Below are 27111 nucleotides of genomic sequence, written 5' to 3' on the forward strand. Positions count from 1 at the left end.
TATCTAGTGGCCTGGTGCATGAAATTGTGCACATCATTAAAAGGGAATTAATTAGAGGAAATATTTTAATATTGCTATTTGCTATTTATAATAGAAGTGTCAGAGATGAAAGACAATTAGCAAAATGTGTATGAAAATCTTCCTCCTGTCAGAGTCTGAGGAGCACTATGGGACCCAGATTCAAGTCCCTGCCCACCCATGCGTGTCTTGAAATTACATGAGACCCAGACCTGGCCGACCCCACCCCCACTGGGAAAATTCAGACCCAGCCTGCCCCAACCCTGTCAAGCCCCACCAAGTGGGGGGCACAGCCTCATGTCCGCTGGCGCACCCTCAGGTCCCCAGGCCCATCTCCGGGTCTGGGGGCACATCCTGAGGTCCCCCAGCCCGGGGCAAAGGGAACAGCCTGAGGTCCCCTGGCCCAGCACCGGGGTGGGGGGCATGGCCTGAGGTCCCCGTCAAGCACTGTCTGGTGGGGTGCGTAGCCTGAGGTCAACCAGCCAAGCCCGGCTCCATGCAGCCCCAGGTCCCTGCTGATTGCTCATTAAGGCTCATTACACAAACTTGGCCTCCACTGTAGGTGCAGCCATCTTTTGTTACAGAAATGCCGCCTCTTCTGTGGACGCTGCCATCTTGTGTTATGGAAATCCCGCCTACGCTGTGGGTGCCATCATCTTTGTGATGGCATGACGATCAATTTGCATATTCCCTCTTTATTAGATAGGATATACATTTCAGGCCCTAGCTGGTTTAGTGCAGTTGATAGAACATCAGCCTGTGGACTGAAGAGTTCCAGGTTTAATTCCAATCAAAGGCACATACCTTGGTTGCAGGATCCTCTCAAGTCCAGGCCCTGGTCCAGGCGGTTCTAGAGGCAACCAATCAATGTGTTTCTTTCATATTTATATTTCTCTCTGTTTTTCCCTCTCTTTTCCACTCTCTTTAAAAATCAATGGAAAAATATCATCAGGTAAAAATTTAAATATATACATATATTCCTGTTTTATTAATGTACTGGTGATCTGGTGCACAAAATTCGTGCATGGGGGGTTTCCTCAGCCCAGCCTGCACCCTCTCCAATTGGGGACCCCTTCGGGGATATCCTAAGCCGGCAGTCAGATATCCCTCGTAATCTGGGACCGCTGGCTCCTAACTGCTCACCTGCCTGCCTTCCCGATCGTCCCTAACCATTCTGCAGGCCTGCCTGATCACCCCTAACTGCCCTCCCCTGCTGGTCTGATATCGCCCCCAACTGCCCTCCCCTGCCGGCCTGATTGCCCGTAACTGCTTCTCTCTCAGTCCCCAACACCATGGCTTTGACAGGAAGGAAGTCAGACATCTGGAAGATGGTCGGTCGACCCAGTCTAATTAGTATATTACCCTTTTATTAGTATAGATAGATTATATAGGATAGGATTGCTTAAATGGGGGGGGGAAGCCTTTTTCGGCAGGAGGAGATGCTCATGGCAGACAAAAACACATAATCCCTATATCTGGACTGGTAGCCAGCCATATGCACTATACTGCCAAAACGGTCATTAAATAATTGAACTGCTTTCTTTAAAAATATATATATTTTATTGATTTTTTACAGAGAGGAAGGGACAGGGATAGAGAGTTAGAAACATCCATGAGAGGGAAACATTGATCAGCTGCCTCCTGCACACCTCCTACTGGGGATGTGCCCGCAACCAAGGTACAAGCCCTTGACCGGAATCAAACCTGGGACCTTTCAGTCTGCAGGCCAATGCTCTATCCACGGAGCCAAACCGGTTAGGGCTGAACTGCTTTCTTAGACCTTACACCAGGGGTCCTCAAACTACGGCCCGCAGGCCACATGCAAATACAAATATTGTATTTGTTCTCTTTTTGTTTTTTTACTTCAAAATAAGATATGTGCAGTGTGCATAGGAATTTGTTCATAGATTTTTTTTTTAAACTATAGTCCGGCCCTCCAACGGTCTGAGGGACAGTGAACTGGCCCCTGTTTAAAAAGTTTGAGGACCCCTGCCTTACACCAAACAGCTGTTGCCTTAAAACACCTCCTAAGCCCCCACCTTAGGTTCTGCCTTCACAGTTCACCCAGATTAGGTTCTTATTGGTCAGTTTCTATGCCAGTCAGCGTCAGAAGCTGCACCTCCTAGGCAGCCATTGGCTCCTCGCAGTTCACCCAGGTTAGGTTCTGATTGGTTAGTTTCTATGCCAGTCAGTGTCTCCAGTACCTATCTGTGGGCCTGATCAGAGAGGTGGGTCTGATCAGCAGCTCCCGCAGCTGCTGGTGAGGTGCGGAGAGAAAGAGAGGCAAGGGCTGATCAACAGCTGCCACAGAGGCTGCAGATCAGACCCTGCTTCTCTCTTTGGACCTCTCTCTGGGCCTGATCCACAGCCCCCTCAGCAGTCAGTGCTTGGTTGCCACAGCTCCTGCAGCATGGCAGTCAGTTCTGGGTCACCATGGCAACCCAGCACTGACTGCACAACTGACTTCTGGTGTTCGGTCGAGACTCTGGTCGTTTTGGACATTACAGACCCTGGCTTTTTATATATATCCTATCTAATAAAAGACAAAAAGGTTAATTAACCGTACCTTCGCTATGCTTCCCATTGGCTAATCAGGGCGATATGCAAATTAACCACCAACAAAGATGGCGGCTAATTTGCATATGTAGGCGCCAAGCGACGGAACGAAGCCCGCTGGCTCTGGGCAGGTGCTGTGAGCAAAGCCCGCAAAGAGCTAAGCTCCTCGCCCGCCGCGCCGGCACCGCCACTGGGGCTTGTGCGGCAGGTGCAGAGCTAAGCACTGAGCCCGCCATGCTGGCTCCACCCCCGGGGCCCCAGCAGCCAGTTGCGATCGAAGCCCGCCACGCCAGCCCCTCCCAGGTGAAGAGCAAAGGCCTGGGTTCCGGGCGCTGGAGAAAAACTGGTGCCAGCAGGCAGTGGAAGGGGACCCTGAGGGGCCCAAGACTGCGAGAAGGCACAGGCCGGGCTGAGGGACCCACCCAAGTGCACAAATTTTTGTGCCCTGGGCCTCTAGTATATAGATGATAGATAGATAGATAGATAGATAGATAGATAGATAGATAGATGGATAGATTAGTTTTCTATTACCACCACTCAAACTAGCACATTTTAGCAGCTTAAAACAACAGAAATATATTATTTCGCAATTCTATATTTCAGAAGTCTGAGTTGGTTTGGTTTAATTCTCACCTCAAGGTTCACAAGACTGAAATCAGGATATGGACTGGCTAAACTCCTATCAGGAGGCTCTGGGAAAATTCCACTTTCAAGTTCGTTGCAGTGAGAAAAATCTGATTCTTTGTGGTTGTAGGAATGAGGCTCCCATTTTCTCATTGGCTATTAGCTAAGCACCAGCCTTAGCTCCTAGAGGCCTCCCTCTGTGGTCCTTCATGTGGACCTCTATATTTCAGAGTCCTCTTAGCACATCAAATCTTATTCACATTTGAAATCTCTCTTCTTTTACAACATCTCAGCATCTGAATTCTTCTTCTTCCTGTTTTTAAAGGCTTAGTGATTACTTCAGGTCCATAAAGATAATCTAGGACAGGGGTGGGCAACCCCTGGCACGCGTGCCAAACATGGCATGCCAGTAACTTTTGCTGGCACGCGAAACCCTCTCTTTTAATCTTCCATTTACAATTTTTTTCTTAATATCGACTTTTTTATTTTTCAGATAAATTCAGTGTAGGTGCATCTCAGATAAATTAATAATTTTACATAACAAGTTATCTTAAAGACCATAGACATGGATTGACGAGAGAGGGGAAGAGCAATTTCTATGCCTCTGCCTTAACTCTCCCTGCCTTCCTAGATCCGACCTGTGTTTTGGTTTCAGCCTCAGACGCAACGGGTTTTCATTGACAAGACTACCGCCTTACCTACTTATTCAAAATTTCACTCTATAAAAATGAAACCTTCTCTCTCGCTTTGTCCACTGGTCCTAACGAAAGGGGAATAAATTTCTATGTTTCTCTCAATACGCGCTGCAGCAGTAACCCAGTGACGTCATCATCACACGTATCCGTCTGCCCAGAGAAGTAAGTTACATAATTACCATACTTCTATTACATTATGCTGTATTTGTCTATGTTTTCTTCTTTATTCTGTTATTTTCCTTAGGAAATATTTTTAGTTTGTCACATTTTTGTTGTTACCCATAAACCAAATTTTATAAATAAAAATAATAATAACTGATATGCATACAATGTATTATGAATTATAAATAAAGGTTCTACATTTTGTGATTTTTTACATGCTTTATCTTTACTGTTCCCTGCGTCGCGCCCGACTTACCATTTTGTAGGGATAGCAAACTATTTTTCTTTATATTTACTCTAATTTAAAAAGTAATACCAGTACAGTAGTTTGATCAAGCTAATTAATCACTTACTGACATTTTACTTTTCTTCTTTCACCTTTTTCACATATACCATCATCTCATGTATTTTTTCTGTCCTTCTAGATTGTGCAGAATGTCAGGACCACCAGCTAAGAAACGATGTCGTTCAGCTGAAGAGGATGTTAGAGAATTTCAAAAATACTGGACAGAAAAGTTTGGTGTGATTAAGAAAGACAACAAAGCCTTATGTGTTTTCTGTTCTGAAACTATTGTTTGCAGAACATCTTCTGTAAAAAGGCATTTTTGAAAGTGTTCATAAGAACATAAGCAATAAAACCGAAGAGGAACAAGAGAATTAATTTCTCGTGAACTCAGCAAAACAAAAAAACAGGCTGATAATTTTATGAACTTCATCTCAGGCAGGTCCAGTTTCAACTTAGTTGCTGCTAGTTTTGAAGTTTCAAAAGTCATTGCCCAACATGGAAAACCACTCAGTGATGGAGAGCATATTAAAGAAACTTGGCTAGAATGTGCACCTTTCCTTTTTGACGATTTATCAGAAAAAGAAAAGATTATTCAGCGCATTAAAGATTTGTCCGTGAGCAGGAAAACAGTTAAGGATAGGATACTTAAGTTGGCGAGTAATACTGCTGAACAATTAAAAGATTTGTCTTCATGTCAATTTTTTTCTATTTGTATTGATGAAAGTACAGACATTACATCGTCATCTAGGCTGGCCATTTTTTCTCGACTTTGTAAAGGTGATGAAACATGTGAAGAGATGGTTGCCCTTCTAACTCTACCTGAGAATACTACCGGGGCTGAAATATGTAAAGCAGTTATGAACGAATTCTCTTCTAAACAAATTGACCTTTCAAAAGTAATGTCCGTCACCACTGATGGTGCTCCTTGCATGACTGGTGAGAAGGCAGGTTTTGTAAATCTGTTTGCGAAAGAAGTTGGTCATACACTGCATCATACAGGAGGAGGCTTTATGTGCAAAAGCTGGCCTGATTGAACAGCAGGAAGTGATGCAAACAGTTACCAATGTTGTTAATTACATTAAATAAAAGACAATTTCAAGTTTTACTGAATCTGTGTATAAAGGACTGAAAATGTACAACAATGTTCGATGGCTTAGCTGAGGTTTGGTTCTGAATAACCAACATGTTTCTTACCAAGAATTGTCTGACGCAATGTGGGTTTCTAAACTGATGTTCTTTGCAGATTTTTGTGAACATTTGAATGACTTAAATGTTAAATTACAAGGAACTGGCAAGACACTTGATGTTATGTTTGTTTACATAAAAGCTTTTGAAAAGAACCTGGAAGTCTTTAAGAGGGATGTGGATGGTGAGAGATTTAGATATTTCCCAAACCTCAAGAGGCACATCAAAGACCTCCCAAAAGATAACAGAACAGACTGTCAAAGTCTTCAAAAGCTATTTTTAAACATCATCGAGTCAACTATTGAGCAGTTCTTCTCAAGATTTGCGAAATTCAGAGAACTGGAAGAGACAGCAAAATTCATGAGGATTCCAGACAGCATGAAACTGGAGGAACTAAACTTACAAATGTTTTCATGGATAGACATGGCTGACTTTGAAATGCAGTTGATTGAATTTCAGAGTAGTTCAATTTGGAAGCAGAAATTTATTGACCTTAGAGTTGACTTGGAAAACATTGAAAAAAAACGATTAGAGACAGGAGTACCAGAGAGAGGTGTCGAAAACGAACTATTGAGGACTTGGAATGCCATTCCAGAAATTTTTTTCTGTTTAAAAAACTTTGCAACAGCGTTACTCTCCATGTTTTCATCCACATACGCTTGTGAATCTTTGTTCTCAGTGATGAATTTTGTTAAGTCTCATAATAGGAGTAGCCTGATGGATGAAAGTAGTAGCTCATGCATATCTCTGAAGGTCACGAAATATAAACCTGATGTCAAATCTCTGTCATCAGTGATGCAGCAGCAAAAGTCCCACTGATAATATCAAACGGAGTCATAAAGTGTTCTGTCGGACTATCAGTGTACATGTATACATTAAAAAATAAATGTATTTTTCATCATTATATACTGTGTTTTTGTCGCTCGAATGAATTTTATTATTTCTTTAAGGTTCTTCACATACGTACACCTTAAGAGATATCAAGTAGGCGTAACATATTCTCAAAAAATTAGGGTTGGCACGCAGAAGAATTTTGAGTCAGAGATTTTGCTGGTTTTGGCACGCACTCACAAAAAGGTTGCCCACCCCTGATCTAGGACAATCTCCCTATTTTAGGGTGAGATGATTAGAAATTTTAATTCCATAAACAAATTTTAATTCCATAAACAAAGTTTAATCATAGCAGTAGCTAGATTATCATTTGGCTTAATACTAAGGGATGGGAACCTTGAGGAGATAGTTTTAGAATTTAGAATAGCACAATTACCACCTAGATTTTTAAATAATGATATATAAGTCCATAGAGCACTTGAGATGTATACAGAAATAATTTAACCCATTCAAACATTTGTTTTTCTAGATTAGATCTCCTTAGATTTGACATATTTTATAAGCATATTTTATACAGTTTTGGAGCTAATTCAACAGTCCTTGCTTCCCATTAGGTGATCTAGCAACTTGGAAATAAATCTGTGATGTACATGAGATGTCTTTCTTTTCAATGAATAATTTGCTCCAAGTATAGCATTTTTATTCTTTCCTCAATAAAGAAACTGTTTATAATTTACCTTTTCTCGTGTGTTCAGAAATCTAATTTCAGGGTAAATGCTTTGGTAATAATTTGGCATATTTTTCTGGAATGATTTTTATATTTAGAATCCAATTGTTGTTTTCTAAGTCCAATCAGTTTCTGAATCACATGGATATAATATTCTGGAGCTAGAAATCTCTATTTGACTCTCAGCTGCTTTTCTTCAGCCACCATATTGGATTTGTCACCAGTTTTGCTGATTCTCATCCTCAGTGACTCGAGTATCTACATATTTCTTTTCATCCCTTGCCCCTATGATACCCTGGTTTACATCTTCATAATTTTATATGCCATCTATTGCAATAACATCCTAATTGGCCTGTCAGCTTCTGGCTTTTCCCGTCTCCATATAATATTCCAGAGATTATATGATCCAAACTAAACTTAAAAAAAACTGCCAGAGTTCCTCCATTGCCTTCAGAATGGCATTCTAACTTTAGTATAACATTCAAAGATTTCCATTATATGACTGAATCCTATCTTTCAACCTCATTTTCAATTACAACCTTCCATAGAAGTATTGGGACAGTGGTTATTAAATACTATTTTCCCAATGATAGAGATGGTCCATGTTCTGGTAATAAGCCTGTGTAATTGGGGTAAAGAGTTTGTGTTACTATTGCAAGTGGGGCTTAAAAGATGTCTTTGATTATTCAAAGATCCTTATTTTTTACCTTCAACATTCAATTGGTTGTGAAATTCAGTCAAGCCCTTTTACCACCTACATTTTTAATTTTTCCTCTCTTCTCTGTTAGTCTTGCCATTGCCCTAGCATGGGTCTTGTCATATCTCTTCTGGATTATTGTCATGGACAATCTGTCTCTTTGTCCCATTCTCTCGTTACTCTAACCCCATCATCATATTACAAGTAAGTTGTCATTCTAAAACAGTCTTATCATGGCTCCTTTTTAATTCAAAACCTTCATGTGTTTCCACTGAAAATTATTTACCTACTAATTCAGTGGTTAAGAACGTGAGCCCTAAGCCAGACTGCTTGGGATGGGATCCTAACTCTCCTATTTACCAGCTATGTGATGTGGGACATGTCATTTTATTGCTCTGTCTGAGTTTCTTCATCTGTAAAATGGGGATAATAATGTTTATATAGAGTTGTTATGTGGGTAAAAATATATTAAGTATAAAAATCAATCACCCAGTTCCTGGTACATAGTATATATTCAACTAATACTGACCATAATAACCACCATATAATACTGCAGAGATTGAGATGGACTCTATAAATAACTGCCAGTTTTTTACTTAATTCGGGATTTTTGAGAGATATATATTTAGCTAAATAACTGAATTTCAATGTTCCTCATTTTCGCCCTGTGCAGGCAGCTGAGAATTATAACTGGTGAATGGTTTTTTGAAGAAAAGGCAAAACGTTTCAAGCAAGTCAATGTTCTAGGCACTGATGTTGTCCGGCAGTCCATCTTAAGAAGAAATCCAGGTAATTTAAGCAATTATTTGGTTTCAAAATTCTTTTAATCTTCATTTTTTCAGGCTAAATAACTTCCCTCTATTATGTAGCAAATGAGCACAGTTAAATTTTCTGAATCTTTTAGGTCCATGATCGGCCAACTGTGGCTCGCGAGCCACATGAGGCTCTTTGGCCCCTTGAGTGTGGCTTTTCCAAAGCCTTAGGAGTACCCTAATTAAGTTAGTAACAATGTACCTACCTATATAGTTTAAGTTTAAAAATTTGGCTCTCAAAAGAAATTTCAATCGTTGTACTGTTGATATTTGGCTCTGTTGACTAATGAGTTTGCCGACCACTGTCTTAGGTCATTTCAAAACATGAAATCTAAACTTGCAATTCATACAAGGGAAGAGGAAATAAATAGAAAAAAATACACACTGATTTTCTATATATATGATACACAGATTCTTAAAGAAGATATTTATCTTCATCATAGACAGTTCTTTTACTGAATTCACTTACAATATTTTACTAAATATTTAAGGAAGTAACACAAACCACATGAATTAAATAACTCACATTGTCACATTGTAAAAACAATCCTTGACTTTTCTTTTTTTAAAAAAATATATTTTATTGATTTTTTTACAGAGATAAAAGGAGAGGGATAGAGAGTTAGAAACATCAATGAGAGAGAAACATCGATCAGCTGCCTCCTGCACACTCCCTACTGGGGATGTGTCCACAACCAAGGTACATGCCCTTGACCGGAATCGAACCTGGGACTTTTGAGCCCACAGGTTGACGCTCTATCCACTGAGCCAAACCGGTTAGGGCAATCCTTGACTTTTCAACAAGATGTTTTTCAGATTTCTTTTATATGTTACTGTTTCTAATCCAGTGGTTCTCAACCAAGACATAATATTGTGCATTGTGCTCCCTCCCCCAATCGAGGGGAGCATTTAGAAATCCAAGGGTGGGGTTTAATGGCATTTAACAGTCAGATGTCAGAGATATTCCATAGTCTGAAAAGCACAGGGCAGTTTCACTCAATGAAGAATTATATTGTCACCAAATGTGAATAACAGCCCACCCTGAGAATGCTATTCTGTGCATTCAAACTATAATTTAATTGTTAAGTATTGGATAAAACTTGTGTTTAGGAGCATATTTCTCATGTGTGGTGTAGTAAAGGTATCTTCTGGCCTGTTCCTAGAAGACACTGGAGACTAATGCCTTTGTTTTAAAGTCTGGCAGGAAGGGCTGGACATATCATTGACAATTATTATAGACTTCTTTGTCTTGTGCTAATGTAGGAAAGTGGATGAAGAATAGAAAATTGTTCTCATTTCTAGCCATTTTGTATATGAATTTGTCTTCTGATTATTTTTAATGAGGAGCTAAAGAAATACAAAGCCAAGAGAAAAACCACCAGGATGCAGAAAAGTCAAACACTTCACCTTCTACAGGGCAGAAGGCCAGCCATGATGAGTCCAAGGAAAAGGGGTAAGACAGCCTTTCCAAGGGAATTTTTTACCTTTATTCTGGACACCTCTGAAATAAAGACTCCTCAGTATTTGAAGTCTTGATGTCACTTCAGTGACCCAGAGAATGTCAGAGACTCAACGAAGGTTACATTCTCCTGAGGAAATGCAGTTTTAATTACTTTCAGTCTTAGGTGAATAAAAGTTCTCTCTGATCTGAACATCTAAGAGTTTTTCTTGCATTTGATATATCCAGTCTTGTACCAAGTGGTTACCATCACTTCTAGGTAGGTTTCAAGTCAGGGCTAGTCCTGTATATTAAGAGGTGATGACTGATTTTATTGTAGAATGTCAACACTCCTCCCCCCATCCTGAGTGCTGATATGTGAAATATCCAAATCAAATACTTATTAATTGGACAGAAAAACCTTATATCCCCTGTTTAAAATGCAGGTTTTCTTAAGGGGAAAAATCACATTTGGCACCTCAGTTACAATTCACAAAGTCAATGTATGTGTCAGTTACTGAGAATAGTAATAGGATACATGTCTATATAATAAATAGGTAATATGCAAATTGACTGTCACGCCCTCACAAAATGGCTGCCTATGACCAGATTGGCAGGGGAGTTAGTGAGAAACGACCAAACGACTGAACAGCAGGCTGCATGGGGTGACCAGGTCGGCAGGGGCAGGGGGCGCAGTTAGGAGCGATCAGGCCAGCAGGGAGGGTGCAGTGGGGGTGACATGGCTGGCAGAGGAGGGGAGTTAGGGACGATCAGGCCAGCATGCAGAGGCAGTGAGGGGTGACCAGGCAAGCAGGTGAGCAATTAGGAGCCAGCAGTCCAGGATTGTGAGAAGAATGTCCGACTGCCAGTTTAGGACATCCCCCGAGGGGTCCCGGATTGGAGAGGGTGCAGGCTGAGCTGAAGGGATCCCCCCCCCACCAGTGCACAAATTTCATGCACCGGGCCTCTAGTCAGGAAATAAGATTCAAGGAGGCCTGGAAAAATGGGGACAAGAGTTCCACCAAGGGGGAAAAGTGGCCCATAAAATGCTGGCTACGAGGACCAAAAGTCAAACTACTGCTTCACAGCATTTTTCAGTCTTCATTTCTCAGGCAGCTGTTGATTAGTTTTGTGGCTGAGGTAGTGAGAGTTCTAATATGCACCAAATTACTTTATGGTAATTTCCAGGTAGTATTGCATCATTTTCTCATCAGAAATCAATGTGAGAGACTGCCAGTGTTTGAGACTTTTTCTGGTTCTACAGAAAGTTGGTTTTTTGTTTTTATTTTTTAGAATTTTGAACTGCAAGTAGGAATGAAACCTAAATGTCCTCTAACTAAAACACTTATGACTAACCATGTCTTCATTAATTAGCAGAGATGAATGGAGAAGTTAGCCTAGAGTAACCATACATCCCATGTATTGATTCTTCCTATCATGTTGCATTCATCACTCCTCATAACTCCCTGTGCCTGTGCATCACTCCTTACATTTCATTCTGACACACACACACACTGCCCTCCCCCCACCACGTACACACACATATACTTAATTGTAAGCTCCCTTGGTACTGGGCCTGTTGCTTTTTTGTTTTTGTGCTACAGCATGGTGCCTGGCTTGTCAAAAACAATCAATGGCTTGATTGAATAAGTAACTCAGATCCCACAGGTGCTTGCTTCTAGGAGCTGTAGTTTGCAGACCCCAATTTAGGCACCACTGCATAGGTTTACAGCAAAATGTTGAGCTTAGAGCTTGGAGAAAATACTAGTAAATAGCTGTCCAGCACAATGAATTATATACACCTGGAATTGTTAAAAAAAATAGTCATAGCACTGGACTGAGCCCCTCTGGAACTCACAATTGTGATCTGATGGTTCTCGGTCTTCAAGGAATGTAAACACCTAGTTGGGGAGAAAGGTACATACCTGAAATTTTAATATGTATAGAAAAAATTTAGGAAACTATAAGATGATAATATGAGCTGCTTGAAAGCCTTTCTAAAACAAGGCAAGGTATTAACTACAAGAGATGTCATAAGTCAGTAGATAATTAAGTAAATGTTAAATAAGTGGCATAGATAATCACTGTCAGGAGGACACAGGGGACATTAGGAAAGACATCAAATTGTAAGTGGGACTTGATGAGGACTTTGAAAGATAGTTGGGGTCCAAGATAGCAAAAAGGGGGAGAGTGATTAAGGTAGAGGAGACACCTTAAGTAGAAGTTCAGAGGTGAGGACATGTGCCAGGTGGGTCTCAGAGCAGCACAGGTTAAGATTATATTAAGTGTTATTCTCAACAAAAAATCTAATTTTCCAATTAGATTCAAGCTTTTGACAAGACAATCTTCCAGTGTTTTTGAAACAGAGATAACTTGGCAAATTCCATCAAGATTGTCCTAGTACCTTTGAATACATTTCCTCCTTAGAAAACTGTAGAATGTTGAGTAAATGAACTGGTCTCTCCCAGAGCCATCACAAAAATAATACAACTTTTTTTATTAAAGCACATTTGAAAACCCTATGTTTGGGGCATTAGTAGCGTGGATCATGACTTGAACCTTAGTTTCTAAAAGCTATTTTTGTTCAAGTTCTAAATAATTTAGTGAAATGCAATCAGGTTTCATACTATATGAGACACTCTATTGTTCACACTTTAGTACAACAGGGAAAAATGTTATAGAAGAGATAAAGATAGTTCCAGCCACATGGGTTTAGTCATTCATTCTACAAAAATTGGTTGGGTTCTAGTATTTGCCAGGCATCAGTTTATGCTCAGGGGCATATTGGCAGGAAGTATCAAGGTGAAATTTGTGGCTGTCATGGAGCTGCAGTCTAATAAGCTGCCACCTCCGTTTGTCCCAGAGGATCATCTGAGCTCCCCTCAAAATGAATTCAAGCTCTTTTTTTCTCAACACTCCTGAAAACAGGCTCAACCCAGAGAGTGGTGAGTTCCCAGTCAGTTGCATTTTTCTTAGTATGGACAGAGGCCTGACTTACCAGCAAGTGTTATGGCCTTGGGAGAATGTCATAATTTCTTCTACTACTACCATTGACACTGTACTGTAGAGGCATGGGAACTCCCCACAACCTCTCAGTCCCAAGGCCACTCTATTGAAAAATCATTTACTGTTGAAAGTACTAAAAATGGTATTTTTGAAATTATATTTTAAAATGCTTTATTTCTTATCTTTTAAATACAGTGGGGCCTTGACTTACGAGTTTAATCTGTTCCGTGACGGAGCTCGTAACTCAAATTACTCATATGTCAAATCAAAAAGTAAACGAGTGAGACACGTGATGCTGGGCTGATGTTGTGGTGTTCACTGTGACGTTCGCTGTGCCAACTAGCGGTGGGGTATCTGAAGCTGGCTCGTAACGCGAATTTTAGCTCGCAACTCAAAGCAAAAAATCGGCCGAGAGATGGCTCGTATCTCGAAAAACTCGTTAGTCGGGACACTCATAAGTCAAGGACCCACTGTATAGTTATTTATATACCTTCAGATTTCTTCTTAGCAAGTTCAGATCAGCAGCCAGAGGAGAAATCATCATAACTCCAAACACTGAAAGTGGGTGGAGCTACAGCATGGACTTAGATAGCCGAAATTTTCGGCATTTGAAATCAGCCCCCAGTTCAGACAGGTAAGACAAATTGGACAATGGTATAGCCTGAGGATAAGATGTATTTCCATCCAAACACTACTTCTAGGTGCCTGTGAAATATCACCTCTTAGAAAACCCCTAAAATAACATGAAAGGCCAGGAGAATATTTTTAGTTGAAATGAAAACTTATACTTCTTCTGGAAGTACAGCTATTGAAATCATCTGTGTTTCCTGCAGGGATGAGATTTTATGTTTTGGGACTCAGGGCTGTAGTTCAAATGGAAAATAAATTCTTTTAATTGATTTCTTGATCTTTTTTCTGCTAAACCTTCTGAAAAAGAAAACTCTAAATGTCATATACATTCATTGTAGCTTTTTAAAAATTACGAACGTCATTTGAACTGCCTTAGAGAATTCCCATAAATTCAACTTCTTTCTAGTACCACCTCCTCTAACTTGTTATCAGTGGAGCCAAGTGAGAAGCTCCTATATATAGAGCTATCACCTTGCCAAGCAAAGTAAAGGGAAATAAAAAGAATTGTCAAGAGCATATAAGCCTTACCAATGGACACAGACAACAGGGGGGTGAGGGCATGAGTGGGGGGATGGGGGGCAATGGGGAGATAAGGACACATATGTAATACCTTAATAAATAAAGAAAAAAATTAAAAAGAGCATAGCCAATCATTTTATATCAGGCTTGATTTTCTTTATCTTGCTGGGGCACAAGTCAAGGCTTACTTTCACGATTAGTGTATTTTCGAAGGCAGTGATAAGAAAAAGATCTACCTTCATGTTTCTCTACTTCTTCCAAATGTTAACTTACTTTTGCTTGCTTAGAGCTGCAGTAATTCTGCAAAGCTAAGAAGTAGAACTCCCTGTTTTAGCTTGTTTGGCTCAGTGGATAGAACATTGGCCTGCAGACTCAAGGGTCCCGGGTTCAGTTCCAGACAAGGGCATATGCCCGGGTTGCAGGCTCAATCCCCAGTGGGGGCGTGCAGGAGGTAGCCGATCAATGATTCTTTCTCATCATTGATGTTTCTATCTTTTTCTCCCTCTCCCTTCCTCTCTGAAATCAAAAATATATTTAAAAAAAGAAGTAGAACTTCCTTAGGTTCTGCAATCAGAATTACATTCTCCCTGTTATTCATTTTAGAATGTAGAACAGCAAACCCTCTAGAGAGGACACTCTTTTGACTGTTAAGTCTATTTTTTTTTTCACGGTGACTTTCCATACCTGTGTTGCTGTTTTTTCCCTAAGCATTTCTGCAAACTAGTGTTTCTTTATGTAAAACTGCACAGAAAAACATATGGAAGGATAAAATAAATCATTTATCTACTATCAAAAAATCATCACTATAATCAGTATTTTCCAAATTTTCAAGAATATAGATCATTTTCTTTACAATAAAATTTAAACTGCTTGCCTTTGCCCTTGAAATAGTTACCTTTGACTTCCCTTGAGGGAAACCCAATGTTGTGTCCCACAAAAACGTTTGTTTTGCATGGTTGAACTCCTGACTCTCAGACATCAAAATTATTTGGAGATGATAAGCAAAAAACTAAGTGTTGCTATTTTTGCTCAACCTCTCAGGGACTCCATGGATGAGCCATCTTGGCTACACTTCAGGCTATCATTTAAGAGGGACATTATATATGCAAAGAGTAAATATGGAGTTCCTTGCTCAAAAAACAAACAAAAAAACCCCACCATAAGTCCCCACACCCAACAAACACAATTAGATTATTCCATTTTAAATTAATTTTTTATAGTTACTCAAGAATAAGGGGTATGCTCTCCAATATCACAGTGCTTGGCTATTCTTGTAGAGTCTATCTGCCTGGGTTTAATCCTTGTGCCTTATCTACTACTGTGTATAAATAACCATCCTATATAATAAAAGGTCCTATATAATAAAAGGGTAGTATGCAAATAGACCAAACGGCAGAACAACTGAACAACCAATCAAAGCATAATATGCTAATGATATGCTAAGGCTGCTCAACCGCTCGCTATGACATGCACTGACCACCAGGGGGCAGATGCTCTGACTAGTAGGTTAACTTGCTGCTAAGGTCCGGCTGATAGGGATTGAGGGAGATGGGCTGGACATGCCCTGGAGCCCTCCTGCGGTCCCTCCCTGGTCCGATTGTTCAACGGTGGGGTCCCTCAGCCTGGCCTGTGCCCTCTCACAACCCAGGACCCTTCAGGGGATGTTGGAGAGCTGGTTTCGGCCCAATCTCGCAGGCCATTCCCCTTGGGAGGGCATCAGAGGCAGGGCTCATGGTTGGTGAGCGCTGCTATGGCAGTGCAAGCCTCTCCCAGTAGAGACTGATTGGGCACGAGCCGCAGCAGGTACAGTGGGGCTGGGATGAGTGGGAGCAGCAGGTAGGAGCTGCAGGCAGCATTAGACTGCAGGTTTAGGCCCCATCCTTGCAGGCCACCCAGAGGGACCTCATCCGTGCAGGAATTCGTGCACCAGGCCTCTAGTAAGGCTATAAAGCCAGATGGACATGTTTTACCAAATACAAGTGTATTGACCCAGGGGTTTCTTGTTTTTCTGGTAAACTGGAAGGAGGTCTCAAGTAGACTTTATCTTTTAAATTGTAAATACCTGAAATGGCATACAGATCATCAGAATACAGTACTCAGGGGTGCTTTGGCTTAAGCATGCCAAGAACAATATTTTCCCATTAAGAAAGTAAAGATGTTTGGGAGATGAGTAGAGCAAAATGTCCTTTGCATAGAACCTGCATTTATTACAATGATGGCTCATTAATAGAATTCCCCAGTAAGTTGAGTTACATTGTCCCCAAATTATGCCTTAGAAAGCTGGGACATGAGGTGGCCAATTTTTTCTTTCTTTCTTTTTTATTTATTTATTTATTTGTTTATTTATTTATTTATTTTTTTGCTTAAAGTATTACAAAGGGTATCACATATGTGTCCTTTTTTTCCCCCGCCCTTGACAATCCCCTGGCCTCTACTACCCCCCAGTGTCTTATGTCCATTGGTTATGCTTATATGCATGCATACAAGTCCTTCGGTTGATCTCTTACCCCCATCGCCTAAAGCTGTTAACTCCCTTTTGTTTGCTTGAAGATCCAGTAATTCTGCAAAGCCAATAGTAAAACTGGCAGGATTTCTTTCCTTCTTAGGTTCTGCAAGCAGAATTTCATTCTCCACTGTAATTCATTTTAGATGATAGAACACCCTAAAGAGAGTGTAAGATCCTAGTCTATGGTCTATTACCTTACTTTAGCAATTACTTTCCCTGTCTCCTCCACAATGTATGTTTCATCATGGTACATTGCTTTTTTCCTGGAACAGTTTAGGCGTTCTTTTTTAAAACTCACACCATATCACAGTTGGAATGATGTTTTATCAGATACCTAGCTGACTTTATTTTCTTTTAGTCATTTCAAAACAGTAAAGGAATGAATGGGTTAGGCAAAGCCTGGCAGCCTCCTAGAAGAGCATGCTCTTCACTGGTTGCTAGGGAGTTGACATAGGAGACGAGACATAGAAGATTTAAAAAATATATAAAAGTAAACTATTATTATTAAACAGAATGCTCTTCAATGTACTGATTTCGAACCCCTTTTACCTTGTGATGAGTTATCGATGTGGTATGATTTGTGAGATATCTATCTTAAGTCCTGCTCTCCCAGAAATGGACCCTTGCACCAGTATTCATAGACAAGTGACTTATTAATGAAATGATTCCAGAAGGATACAGTAAGGGACTAAGAGAAGCAAAATTAAGAAGGGGAAGAAACTAAGCAATGTGCTCTCTCAGGTGGGATCTGATTTTGAGGACTTAGCTTGATCCTTTCAGGGGCTCTGGAGTATATCTCTGCGTTTTTCCATTTTGAGGAGACTATTGCACTCTTGTAACAATCAGTGCATTGGATATGAATTCCCTTGGATAGATTTATGGATTTAGCAAATAAAGGTACAAGATGCCCAGGTAAATTTGATTTTCAGATAAACAACTTTTTTTTCAAGTATGTACAATGAAATACTATTTTCATTCATATACTATATAAATATTAGTATATTTATACTAAAACTTATTTATTGTTTATATGAAATTCAAATTTAACTGGGAGTTCTGTATTTTACCTGACAACTCTACTATGAGGAACTGCAGACACACTCCAAGGCATTTCTAGGCTTCTATCTTTAGTGCTAAAGGGCAGATCTCTGAAGCTCACATGTGCAAACTATTAGCAGAAAACACTCAGAAGTTAGGCATGAACACATCAGACCTGTCCAAGAGGTCCAAGGGGTTCTGGGTAGAATGTCAACAACGATCTTTAAAAAAAATAAAGGGAAAATGGAACTGAATTTAAAATTCACTCTCTTCAGTAAAAAATGAAGAATGATGCTATGGTTTTCAGAAGCATTTATATCATGACTTTGGAGGATATAGTAAGCATTTTACCATGGGACTGCTACATTCTCATAGCCAACTGGTTTCTCATACTTCCTCTTCCTCCCCACCCAACCATATACCAAACATATGATTTCATCCAAATATTTTTCACTACTCTTCAGGAGGTCTTGAACTGACTGGCATAGCCTCTATGAAACTTCAAAGATGTTTTGATTGCCTCTGATCCAAAAGCAGAGACCAAACTATTCAAACTAGCCCTAAGCTAATCCTCACCTGCATTTCCAGCATGAACCCTTGTGTGCACGCTCACTCTGGCACACACTCTTGTGCATACATGCACATGTGCTTACTTTCCTGCTGACACACACACTCTTTCACAAGCCTGATCTCTCCCATTCTCTCTCTCTCTCTCTCTCTCTCTCTCTCTCTCTCTCTCTCTCTCTCCAGGAAATGAGGCTTGTTTGATACTTTCATGATTAAGCAAATCATTTTTCTTCATATTATTTTTGCAAAATGAGTTTATGAATCTCATTCTATCAATATATGATCAGTCCTTTTTTCATTAGAAGTAAAATTTTTTCTCCAAAATTTAATTTTCATTGAGTTCCTTGCAGTTAAGATGCCAATTAAGCAGCATCTTTTTACTAGTAATTTGAATATAGCAAAGTGGGAGTATTCTAATTTTAAGTCATGATTATATCTACAAAGTCAGTACTGATTTGTTTTGTGTATAGATAAAAAGCGATTTAGCTCAAAAAATTATTAGACTTAATAAATGAATTCGGCAATGTAGCAGGATACAAAATTAATACCCAGAAATCTATGGCATTTTTATACACCAATAGTGAACTTACAGAAAGAGAGATTTTAAAAAAATCCCATTTACCATTGCACCAAAAAAATTAAGATACCTAGGAATAAACTTAACTAAGGAGGTAAAAGACCTGTACTCGGAAAACTACAGGACACTGAAAAAAGAGATAGAGGAAGACATAAACAGATTGAAGAACATACCGTCTTTATGGATTGGTGGAATCAACATCATTATAATGTCCGTACTACCCAAAGCAATCTATAGATTCAATGCACTCCCATTAAAATACCAATGGCATATTTCACAGACCTAGAACAAACTCTCCAAAAATTCATCTGGAATAAAAAAAAGACCTCAAATAGCCACAGTAATCCTGAGAAAGAAGAACAAAGTAGGAGGGATCACAATACCAGATATCAAGCTGTATTACAAAGCTACTGTTCTCAAAACTGCCTGGTACTTGCACAAGAACATACATGTAGACCAATGGAATAGAATAGAGAACCCAGAAATCGACCCAAACCACTATTAATATTTGACAAAGAAGGCAAGAACATACAATGGAGTCAAGACAGTCTCTTCAATAAATGGTGCTGGGAAATTTGGTCAGACACATGCAAAAAAATGAAACTAGATCACCAACTTACACCATACACAAAAATAAACTCAAACTGGATAAAGGACTTAAACATAAGATGTGAAAACATAAAAATAGTAGAGGAATCCACAGGCAGCAAAACTCAGACATATGCTGAAGCAATATCTTCACTGATACAGCTCCTAGGGCAATCGAAATTAAAGATAAAATAAACAAATGGGACCACATCTAAATAAAAAGCTTCTGCACAGCAAATGCAACCACCAACAAAACAACAAGAAAGCCCACTGCCAATGTTATCTCCAATAAGGGTTTAATCTCCAACATTTACAGGGAACTCATACAACTTGATAGAAGGAAGATAAAAAACCCAATCAAAAAATGGGCTACGGACCTAAATAGATACTTTTCAAAAAAAGACAGAAGGAAGGCCAAGAAATATATGAAAACATGCTCAAAGTGACTAATCATCCGAGAGATGCAAATCAAAACAACAATGAGGTACCATCTCACACCTGTCAGAATGGCTATCATCAACAAATCAACAAATGACAAGTGTTGGTGAGGATGCAGAGAAAAAGGAACCCTCATGCACTGCTGGTGGCAATGCAGACTAGTGCAGCCACTATGGAAGACAGTATGGAGTTTCCTCAAAAAGTTAAAAATGGAACTCCCATTTGACCCAGTGATCCCACTTCTAGGAATATATCCCAAGGAACCAGAAACACCAATCAGAAAGGATATATGCACCCCTATGTTCATAGCAGCACAATTTACCATAGTGAAGATCTGGAAACAGCCTAAGTGCCCATCAGCAGATGAATGGATTAGAAAACTGTGGTACATCTACACAATGGAATGCTACTGTAAAAAGAAAGGAACTCCTACCATTTGCAACAGCATGGATGGAACTGGAGGGCATTATGTAAGCAAAATAAGCCAGTCAGTGAAAGATAAATATCACAAGATCTCACTCATTTGTGGAATATAATGAACAACATAAACCGATGAACAAAAACAGATTCAGAGACAGAGATGCATCGATCAGACCAGCAAATCTCAGAGGGAAGGTAGAGGAGGATGGGGGTAAGGGGGAGAGATCAAAAAGGACTTTTCACAGCAGACACACCACGTCTCCCAGCCGAGGCCTCTCGCAGCGGAAGCTCCTGATCGCTGAGGCCCTCACAGCTAAGAGTTGGCTGGCGCCCTGAGGCTTCCTGACAGAAGGGCCTTGCCTGTGCCCAGACCTACCTGCTCATCGCCTTTTGCCCTCTGTGTTCCCCTCCACTGCGCTCCCATGGGGCTTCCTGAGTGCAGAACTGGTGCAGACACCACCCTGGATGAGAGGACCTGGACTGGAGTGGGTTTGAAACTCCCCACCTGGAGAAGGGAGATCTAAAATTTCAGCGGTATAGACGGACGTGTCCCGTGCCTTGTCCCGGAGCAGATAGGGTGAGCAGCTGAAACCAGTACCATGCAGCCCAAATTGGCAGAGGAGATTCAGCTGGGAGACAGTTTGCACCTGGGAAAGACAGAGGACTCCAGGAGAAAGGGGACTGTTGGAGACTACCAAATCGGGCTTCCCTAATCCGGCAGCCTCCACTGCTGCTGAAATCTCTCCCAGAGCGGCCAGCTCAGCCGCGGAGACCCCGCCATCTTGAGTGGCTTATATCGGAAGGGTATACATCCAGATACTCTGCAACCACGACATCCAGGGATCATCTCAAGCAGCGCAACTACGTGGACTCAGACAAGCTCTGCTCCTCCTCACGGAAAGGTCAGATTTCACCTAAAGGTGCGGTTTGCAATCCAGGTTGGAGAGAGGAACGCACACGGGGGAACTCTGTGCCCCACAAAGTCCGCAGCCATTGGGGCCAGCGTGATCCGTGAATGTGGAAGGGGTCCCGCAGGGCTGCTGGCAGAAGGGAACTCTAAAAATAAGCCCATAGCTGGACTGGGTGCAAAAAGGCAGCCTCGGATTTTGCCAGTGTGCAAGCAGCTTAGTGCCAGGGGAGAGAGGACATGCAGAAGAGACTGCACACAGAGCTGGATGGTGGAGGGTTGCCAGTTCGTGCACTTTCTCTGGCTCTTTTTTTCTCTCTCTCTCCCTCTTAAATCTTTGTGTTTGATTATTAAACCCAATACAGTGGGGCCTTGACTTACGAGTTTAATTTGTTCCGTGACGGAGCTCGTAACTCAAATTACTCATATGTCAAATCAAAAAGTGAATGAGTGAGACATGTGATGCTGGGCTGATGTTGTGGTGTTCACTGTGACGTTCGCTGCGCCAACTAGCGGTGGGGTATCTGAAGCCGGCTCGTAACGCGAATTTTAGCTCGCAACTCAAAGCAAAAAATCGGCCGAGAGACGGCTTGTATCTCAAAAAACTCATTAGTCGGGACACTTGTAAGTCAAGGCCCCACTGTACATAGGATAGCCCAATTGGGGTGACTCACAGAGATTGCAGGGGAAAGTTGTTTTTGTGGAACCTGGGAATCAGAGCGGGAAGTAACGATCAAAGAACCAGTTCTGGGGCAGTCGACTCTCCCAAACCAGTATTAAGTGCGATAGGGAAAACAAAACCTAACTACTGGCTAGAGAGGACTTATAGCCTTGGAGGTCAATCCAGAAACATTGCCACCCAGGGGCTGAACCACAAACTGACTCTTCTGTAAACACGCAAAAAGGCATTCTGAAAATCAAATACTGCCTGCTTTAAAATCAGGACTGTGGTTTACAACACGGAGGAACAGTGTATCACAGGGAAATTCAACACTCTCCTGAATACCTGACAGGACTAAGGCGTCCCAATCAGAAGAGTAGAGGAAGTGAAGGACCTTCACTACTGCACAATTTTTTTTTCACCTTTTACTCAAGAAACTATTTTTTTTTCTTTTTTCATCACCTGATTTTACCTTTTTAATTACTACATTTTTATTTTTAACCAGCATTATTACTACTACCATTTTACCTTTTTTTATAGTGTCATTTTATTTTCTCTTTATTTTATTTTGGGATTAGTGTTCTACATTCTATTTTCATCTTTCCTTTAGCATCATTTTACTCTACCTCAACTTTACCTTTATGCCAAAACTCTCTTCCTCACTTTTCCCCTTTTGTTGTCCTGTTTCTCTTACCCTATTCCTGCTTTAGATTTTCCCTATTCCTTCTTTTTACCCCCTATTAAAATTTCACCCGACTTATATATCTAATTTCCAATCCCCTGCTCTAAATCCATATACAGCTCTCTCTTCTCTTTCTTCACTATCCAATTTTTTTTTCTCTTTGTCGTTTTGTTGTTGTTTGCTTGATTGTTGAGTATATTGGGGTTTTTTATGCTTGTTTGTGAGATTGTTTTTGCTTTTGCTTTTTATTTTTCTGTTGATTTTTTCCCCCAGTAATTTTTTGCTTCTGTTTTCCCTCACCTCGCTTGATATTAGTTGTTGTTTGTAGTTTGCATTCATCTCTAGGGATCTGTTGCTGGAATTTGTTGGGATTAGTGGCTGTTCTATTGGAGTTTTCTCCCCATATAAATAGTTTCTTCTGCTCTTCTATTTCATTCTCTTTCTTTTCTCTCTTAAGTTTTTTTCCTTTTCCCAACTTCATTTTTGCAATCCTTTCCTCTTCTTTTTCTCTTCTTTCTTCCTTATCCCCTAATTCTCTTTTCTCTGGTGGTCACCTTTATTTGGGGTTATTAGTATCATGAATACATTTGTGTTCAGTCCCTTGTGTGTTGTGCCTTGCTGTGTTGTATTTTGTGCCTTTAAATCAATGCAGCAGAGAGGGAACTACATAACCAAACACCTGGAGAAGAGAGATTATGGGGAGACAAAGAAACATCCCGCATATGAAAGAAAAACAGGCATCACCAGAAAAGGAAATAAATGAAATGGAGGCAATGGAGGCAAGCAACCTGTCAGAGAAAGAATTCAGAGAAATGGTCATAAGGTGGATGAAAAGAATGGAAGATAAATTCAACAATATGTTTAAGAACCAAGAGGAAATGAAGAAGAACTAAGAAGAAATGAAAAATGACATCACTGCTATAAAGAACTCAATAGAAAGCATCAACAGTAGACTAGAAGAAGCAGAGGACCGCATCAGTGAGCTAGAAGACAAGGTAGGGAAAAATACCAAAGCAGAGCAGCTTCTAGAAAAAAAATTAAAAAGCAGGAGGAGAGCCTAAGAGAACTTTGGGAGAACACAAAATGAAACAACATCTGCATAATAGGGGTGCCAGAAGGAGAGGAAACTGAGCAAGGAATAGAAAACCTGTTTGAAAAAATAATGACAGAAAACTTCCCTGATATAGGGAAGAAAAAACTCAGACAAATCCAAGAAGCTCACAGAGTCCCAAACAAAATGAACCCCAAAATTCCGACGCCAAGGCACATTATAAATTGGCAAACACCAACGACAAAGCAAGAATCTTAAAAACGGCCAGAGAGAAACAAAAAGTTACCTACAAAGGATCCCCCATCAGACTAGTGACTGATTTCTCAACAGAAACACACCAGGACAGAAGGAGATGGAATGAAATATACAAAGTCATGCAAGGCAAGGGTCTGAATCCCAGAATACTGTACCCAGCAAGGCTATCAATCAAAATTGAGGGTGAAATCAGGAGGTTCAAAGACAAAAAAGGACTACAAGAGTTTATTACCACCAAACCAGCAATGCAAGAAATGCAAAAAGGGTCTGCTGTAAGAAGAAAAAATAGGAAATGAAGAAGTAACACAGGGGTAAAGAATAAAAATGGCGACAAACAAGTATCTATCAATAATAACTTTAAATGTAAATGAATTAAATGCCCCAATCAAAAGACATAGGGTAACTGAGTGGATAAGAAAACAAGACCCATATATCTGCTGTCTACAGGAAACCCACCTCAGAAAAAAAACAAAAACGCACACAGACTGATGGTGAAGGGATGGAAAAAGATTTTTCAGGCGAATGGAAATGAAAAAAAGGTGGAGGAGCAAAACTTATATCTGACAAATTAGATATCAAAGTGAAGGACATAAAAAGAGATAAGGAAGGCCACTTCATAATACTAAACGGAGCAATCCTACAAGAAGAAATAACTCTGATAAACATATATGCACCCAATATAGGAGCACCCAAATACATTAAAAAACTTCTGGAGGAGCTCAAGGGAGAGATTGACAGCAATACAATCATAGTAGGGGACTTTAACACCCCCATTATTACCATTGGACAAATCCTCTAAACAAAAAATCAGCAAAGAAACATCAATCCTAAATGACTCACTAGATCAGATGGAATTAAGTGACCTCTTCAGAACATTTCACCCCAAAGCCACAGAATATACATTCTTCTCAAGTGCACATAGGTCATTTTCAAAGATAGACCATATATTGGGTCACAGGCAAAGTCTCCTCAAATTCAAGAAGATAGAAAGCATATCAAGCATCTTCTCAGATCACAATGGCATAAAACTAGAAATCAACGACAATAACAACAATCCAAAAAATCCAACACATGGAGACTAAATAGCATGCCATTAAACAATGACTGGGTTACCAGAGAGACCAAAGAAGAAATAAAACACATCATGGCAACAAACGACAATGAAAACACAACAATCCAAAACCTATGGGACACAGCAAAAGCAGTCTTGAGAGGGAAGTTCATAGCTCTACAAGCCTACTGCAAAAAACAAGAAACAATGATAATAAATTACCTAACTCTACAACTCAAAGAGTTAGAAAGAGAGCAACAATAAAAGCCCAGTGTGAGCAGAAGGAAGGAAATAATAAAGATCAGAGCGGAGATAAATGACATAGAGAACAAAAAACAATACAAAAGATCAACAAAACCAAGAGCTGGTTCTTTGAAAGGATAAACAAGATTGATGAACCTCTAGCCAGGCTCACCAAGAAACAAAAAGAGAGGACCCAAATAAACAATATCAGAAATGAAAGAGGAGAAATAACAACAGACCCCACAGAAATACAAAGGATTGTGAAAAAATACTATGAACAACTCTAATCCAACAAACTAAACAACCTGGAGGAAATGGACATATTCCTAGAAAAAATACAACCTTCCAAAACTTAATCAGGAAGAATCTAAAATCTCAATAGGCCAATAACTATGGAAGAAATTGAAGCAGTCATCAAAAAGCTTCCAGCAAACAAAAGCCCGGGGGCAGATGGCTTCACAGGGCAGTTTTACCGAACATTCAAGGAAGAACTAAAAGCTATCCACCTCAGACTATTCCAAAAAATTCAAGAGGAAGAAACACTTCCAAGCTCATTCTATGAAGCCAGCATCACCCTAATATCAAAACCAGACAAAGACAACACAATGAAAGAGAATTACAGGCCAATATCCCTCATGAACATAGATGCCAAAATCCTCAACAAAATCTTAGCAAATCGGATCCAACAGTACATCAGAAAGATCATACACCATGACCAAGTAGGATTTATCCCAGGTATGCAAGGATGGTACAATATCCGCAAATCAATAAACATGATACATCACATAAAAAAACTTGAGAGATAAAAACCACGTAGTCATATCAATTGATGCAGAAAAAGCGTTTGACAAAATCCAACACCCATTTTTGATAAAAACTCTCAGCAAAGTGGGAATAGAAGGATCATACCTCAACATAATAAAAGCCATATATGACAAACCCACAGCCAACATCATACTCAATGGGCAAAAACTAAAACCATTTTCCCTAAGAACAGGAACAAGACAGGGTTGCCCACTCTCACCACTCCTGTTTGACACAGTACTGGAAGTAATAGCCATTGCAATTAGACAAGAAGAAGAAATAAAAGGCATCCAAATTGGAAAAGAAGTAAAACTGTACTTATTCGCAGATGACATGATATTGTACATAAAAAACCCTAGAGACTCCATTAAAAAAACTATTAGACTTAATAAATGAATTCGGCAATGTAGCAAAACACAAAATCAACACCATGAAATCTATGGCATTTCTATACACCAATAGTTAACTTACAGAAAGAGAGACAAAAAAGCAATCCCATTTACCATCACACCAAAAAAATTAAGATATCTAGGAATAACCCTAACTAAAGATGTGAAAGACCACTACTCAGAAAACTACAGGATGTTGAAAAAAGAGATAGAGGAAGACATAAACAGATGGAAGAACATACCATGTTCATGGATTGGTAGAATCAACATCATTAAAATGTCCATACTACCCAAAGCAATCTATAAATTCAACGCACTTCCCATTAAAATACCAACAGCATATTTCACAGACCTAGAACAAACTCTCCAAAAATTCATCTGGAATAAAAAACAACCCAGAGCTGAAACCGGTTTGGCTCAGTGGATGGAGCGTCGGCCTGTGGACTGGAGGGTCCCAGGTTCGATTCCGGTCAAGAGCATGTACCTTGGTTGCAGGCACATCTCCAGTAGGGAGTGTGCGGGAGGCAGCTGATCAATGTTTCTCTCTCATCGATGTTTCTGACTCTCTATCTTTCTCCCTTCCTCTCTGTAAAAAATCAATACAAAATCTATAAAAAAAAAAAGACCCAGAATACCTGCAGCAATCCTGAGAAAGAAGAACAAAGTACGTGAGATCTCAATACCTGATATCAAGCTGTATTACAAAGTCACTATTCTCAAAACTGCCTGGTACTGGCACAAAAACAGA

General features: G+C 40.1%; 1 protein-coding gene across 2 annotated transcripts in view; it reads left to right on the forward strand.

Annotated features, from left to right (window-relative positions):
• Positions 1–27111, forward strand: part of SYTL5 (synaptotagmin like 5) — a 238301-nt gene that overhangs the window by 68859 nt on the left and 142331 nt on the right. For both annotated transcript variants that reach the window (XM_023763930.1, XM_023763935.1), the window contains exons 3-5: positions 8455–8570; positions 9938–10046; positions 13534–13671. In XM_023763930.1, the coding sequence (XP_023619698.1) occupies positions 8455–8570; positions 9938–10046; positions 13534–13671 (363 nt within the window). The remainder of the gene's footprint in view (positions 1–8454; positions 8571–9937; positions 10047–13533; positions 13672–27111) is intronic.

Source organism: Myotis lucifugus, unplaced genomic scaffold, assembly GCF_000147115.1.
Source record: "Myotis lucifugus unplaced genomic scaffold, Myoluc2.0 scaffold_4, whole genome shotgun sequence".
Classification (NCBI taxonomy): domain Eukaryota; kingdom Metazoa; phylum Chordata; class Mammalia; order Chiroptera; family Vespertilionidae; genus Myotis; species Myotis lucifugus.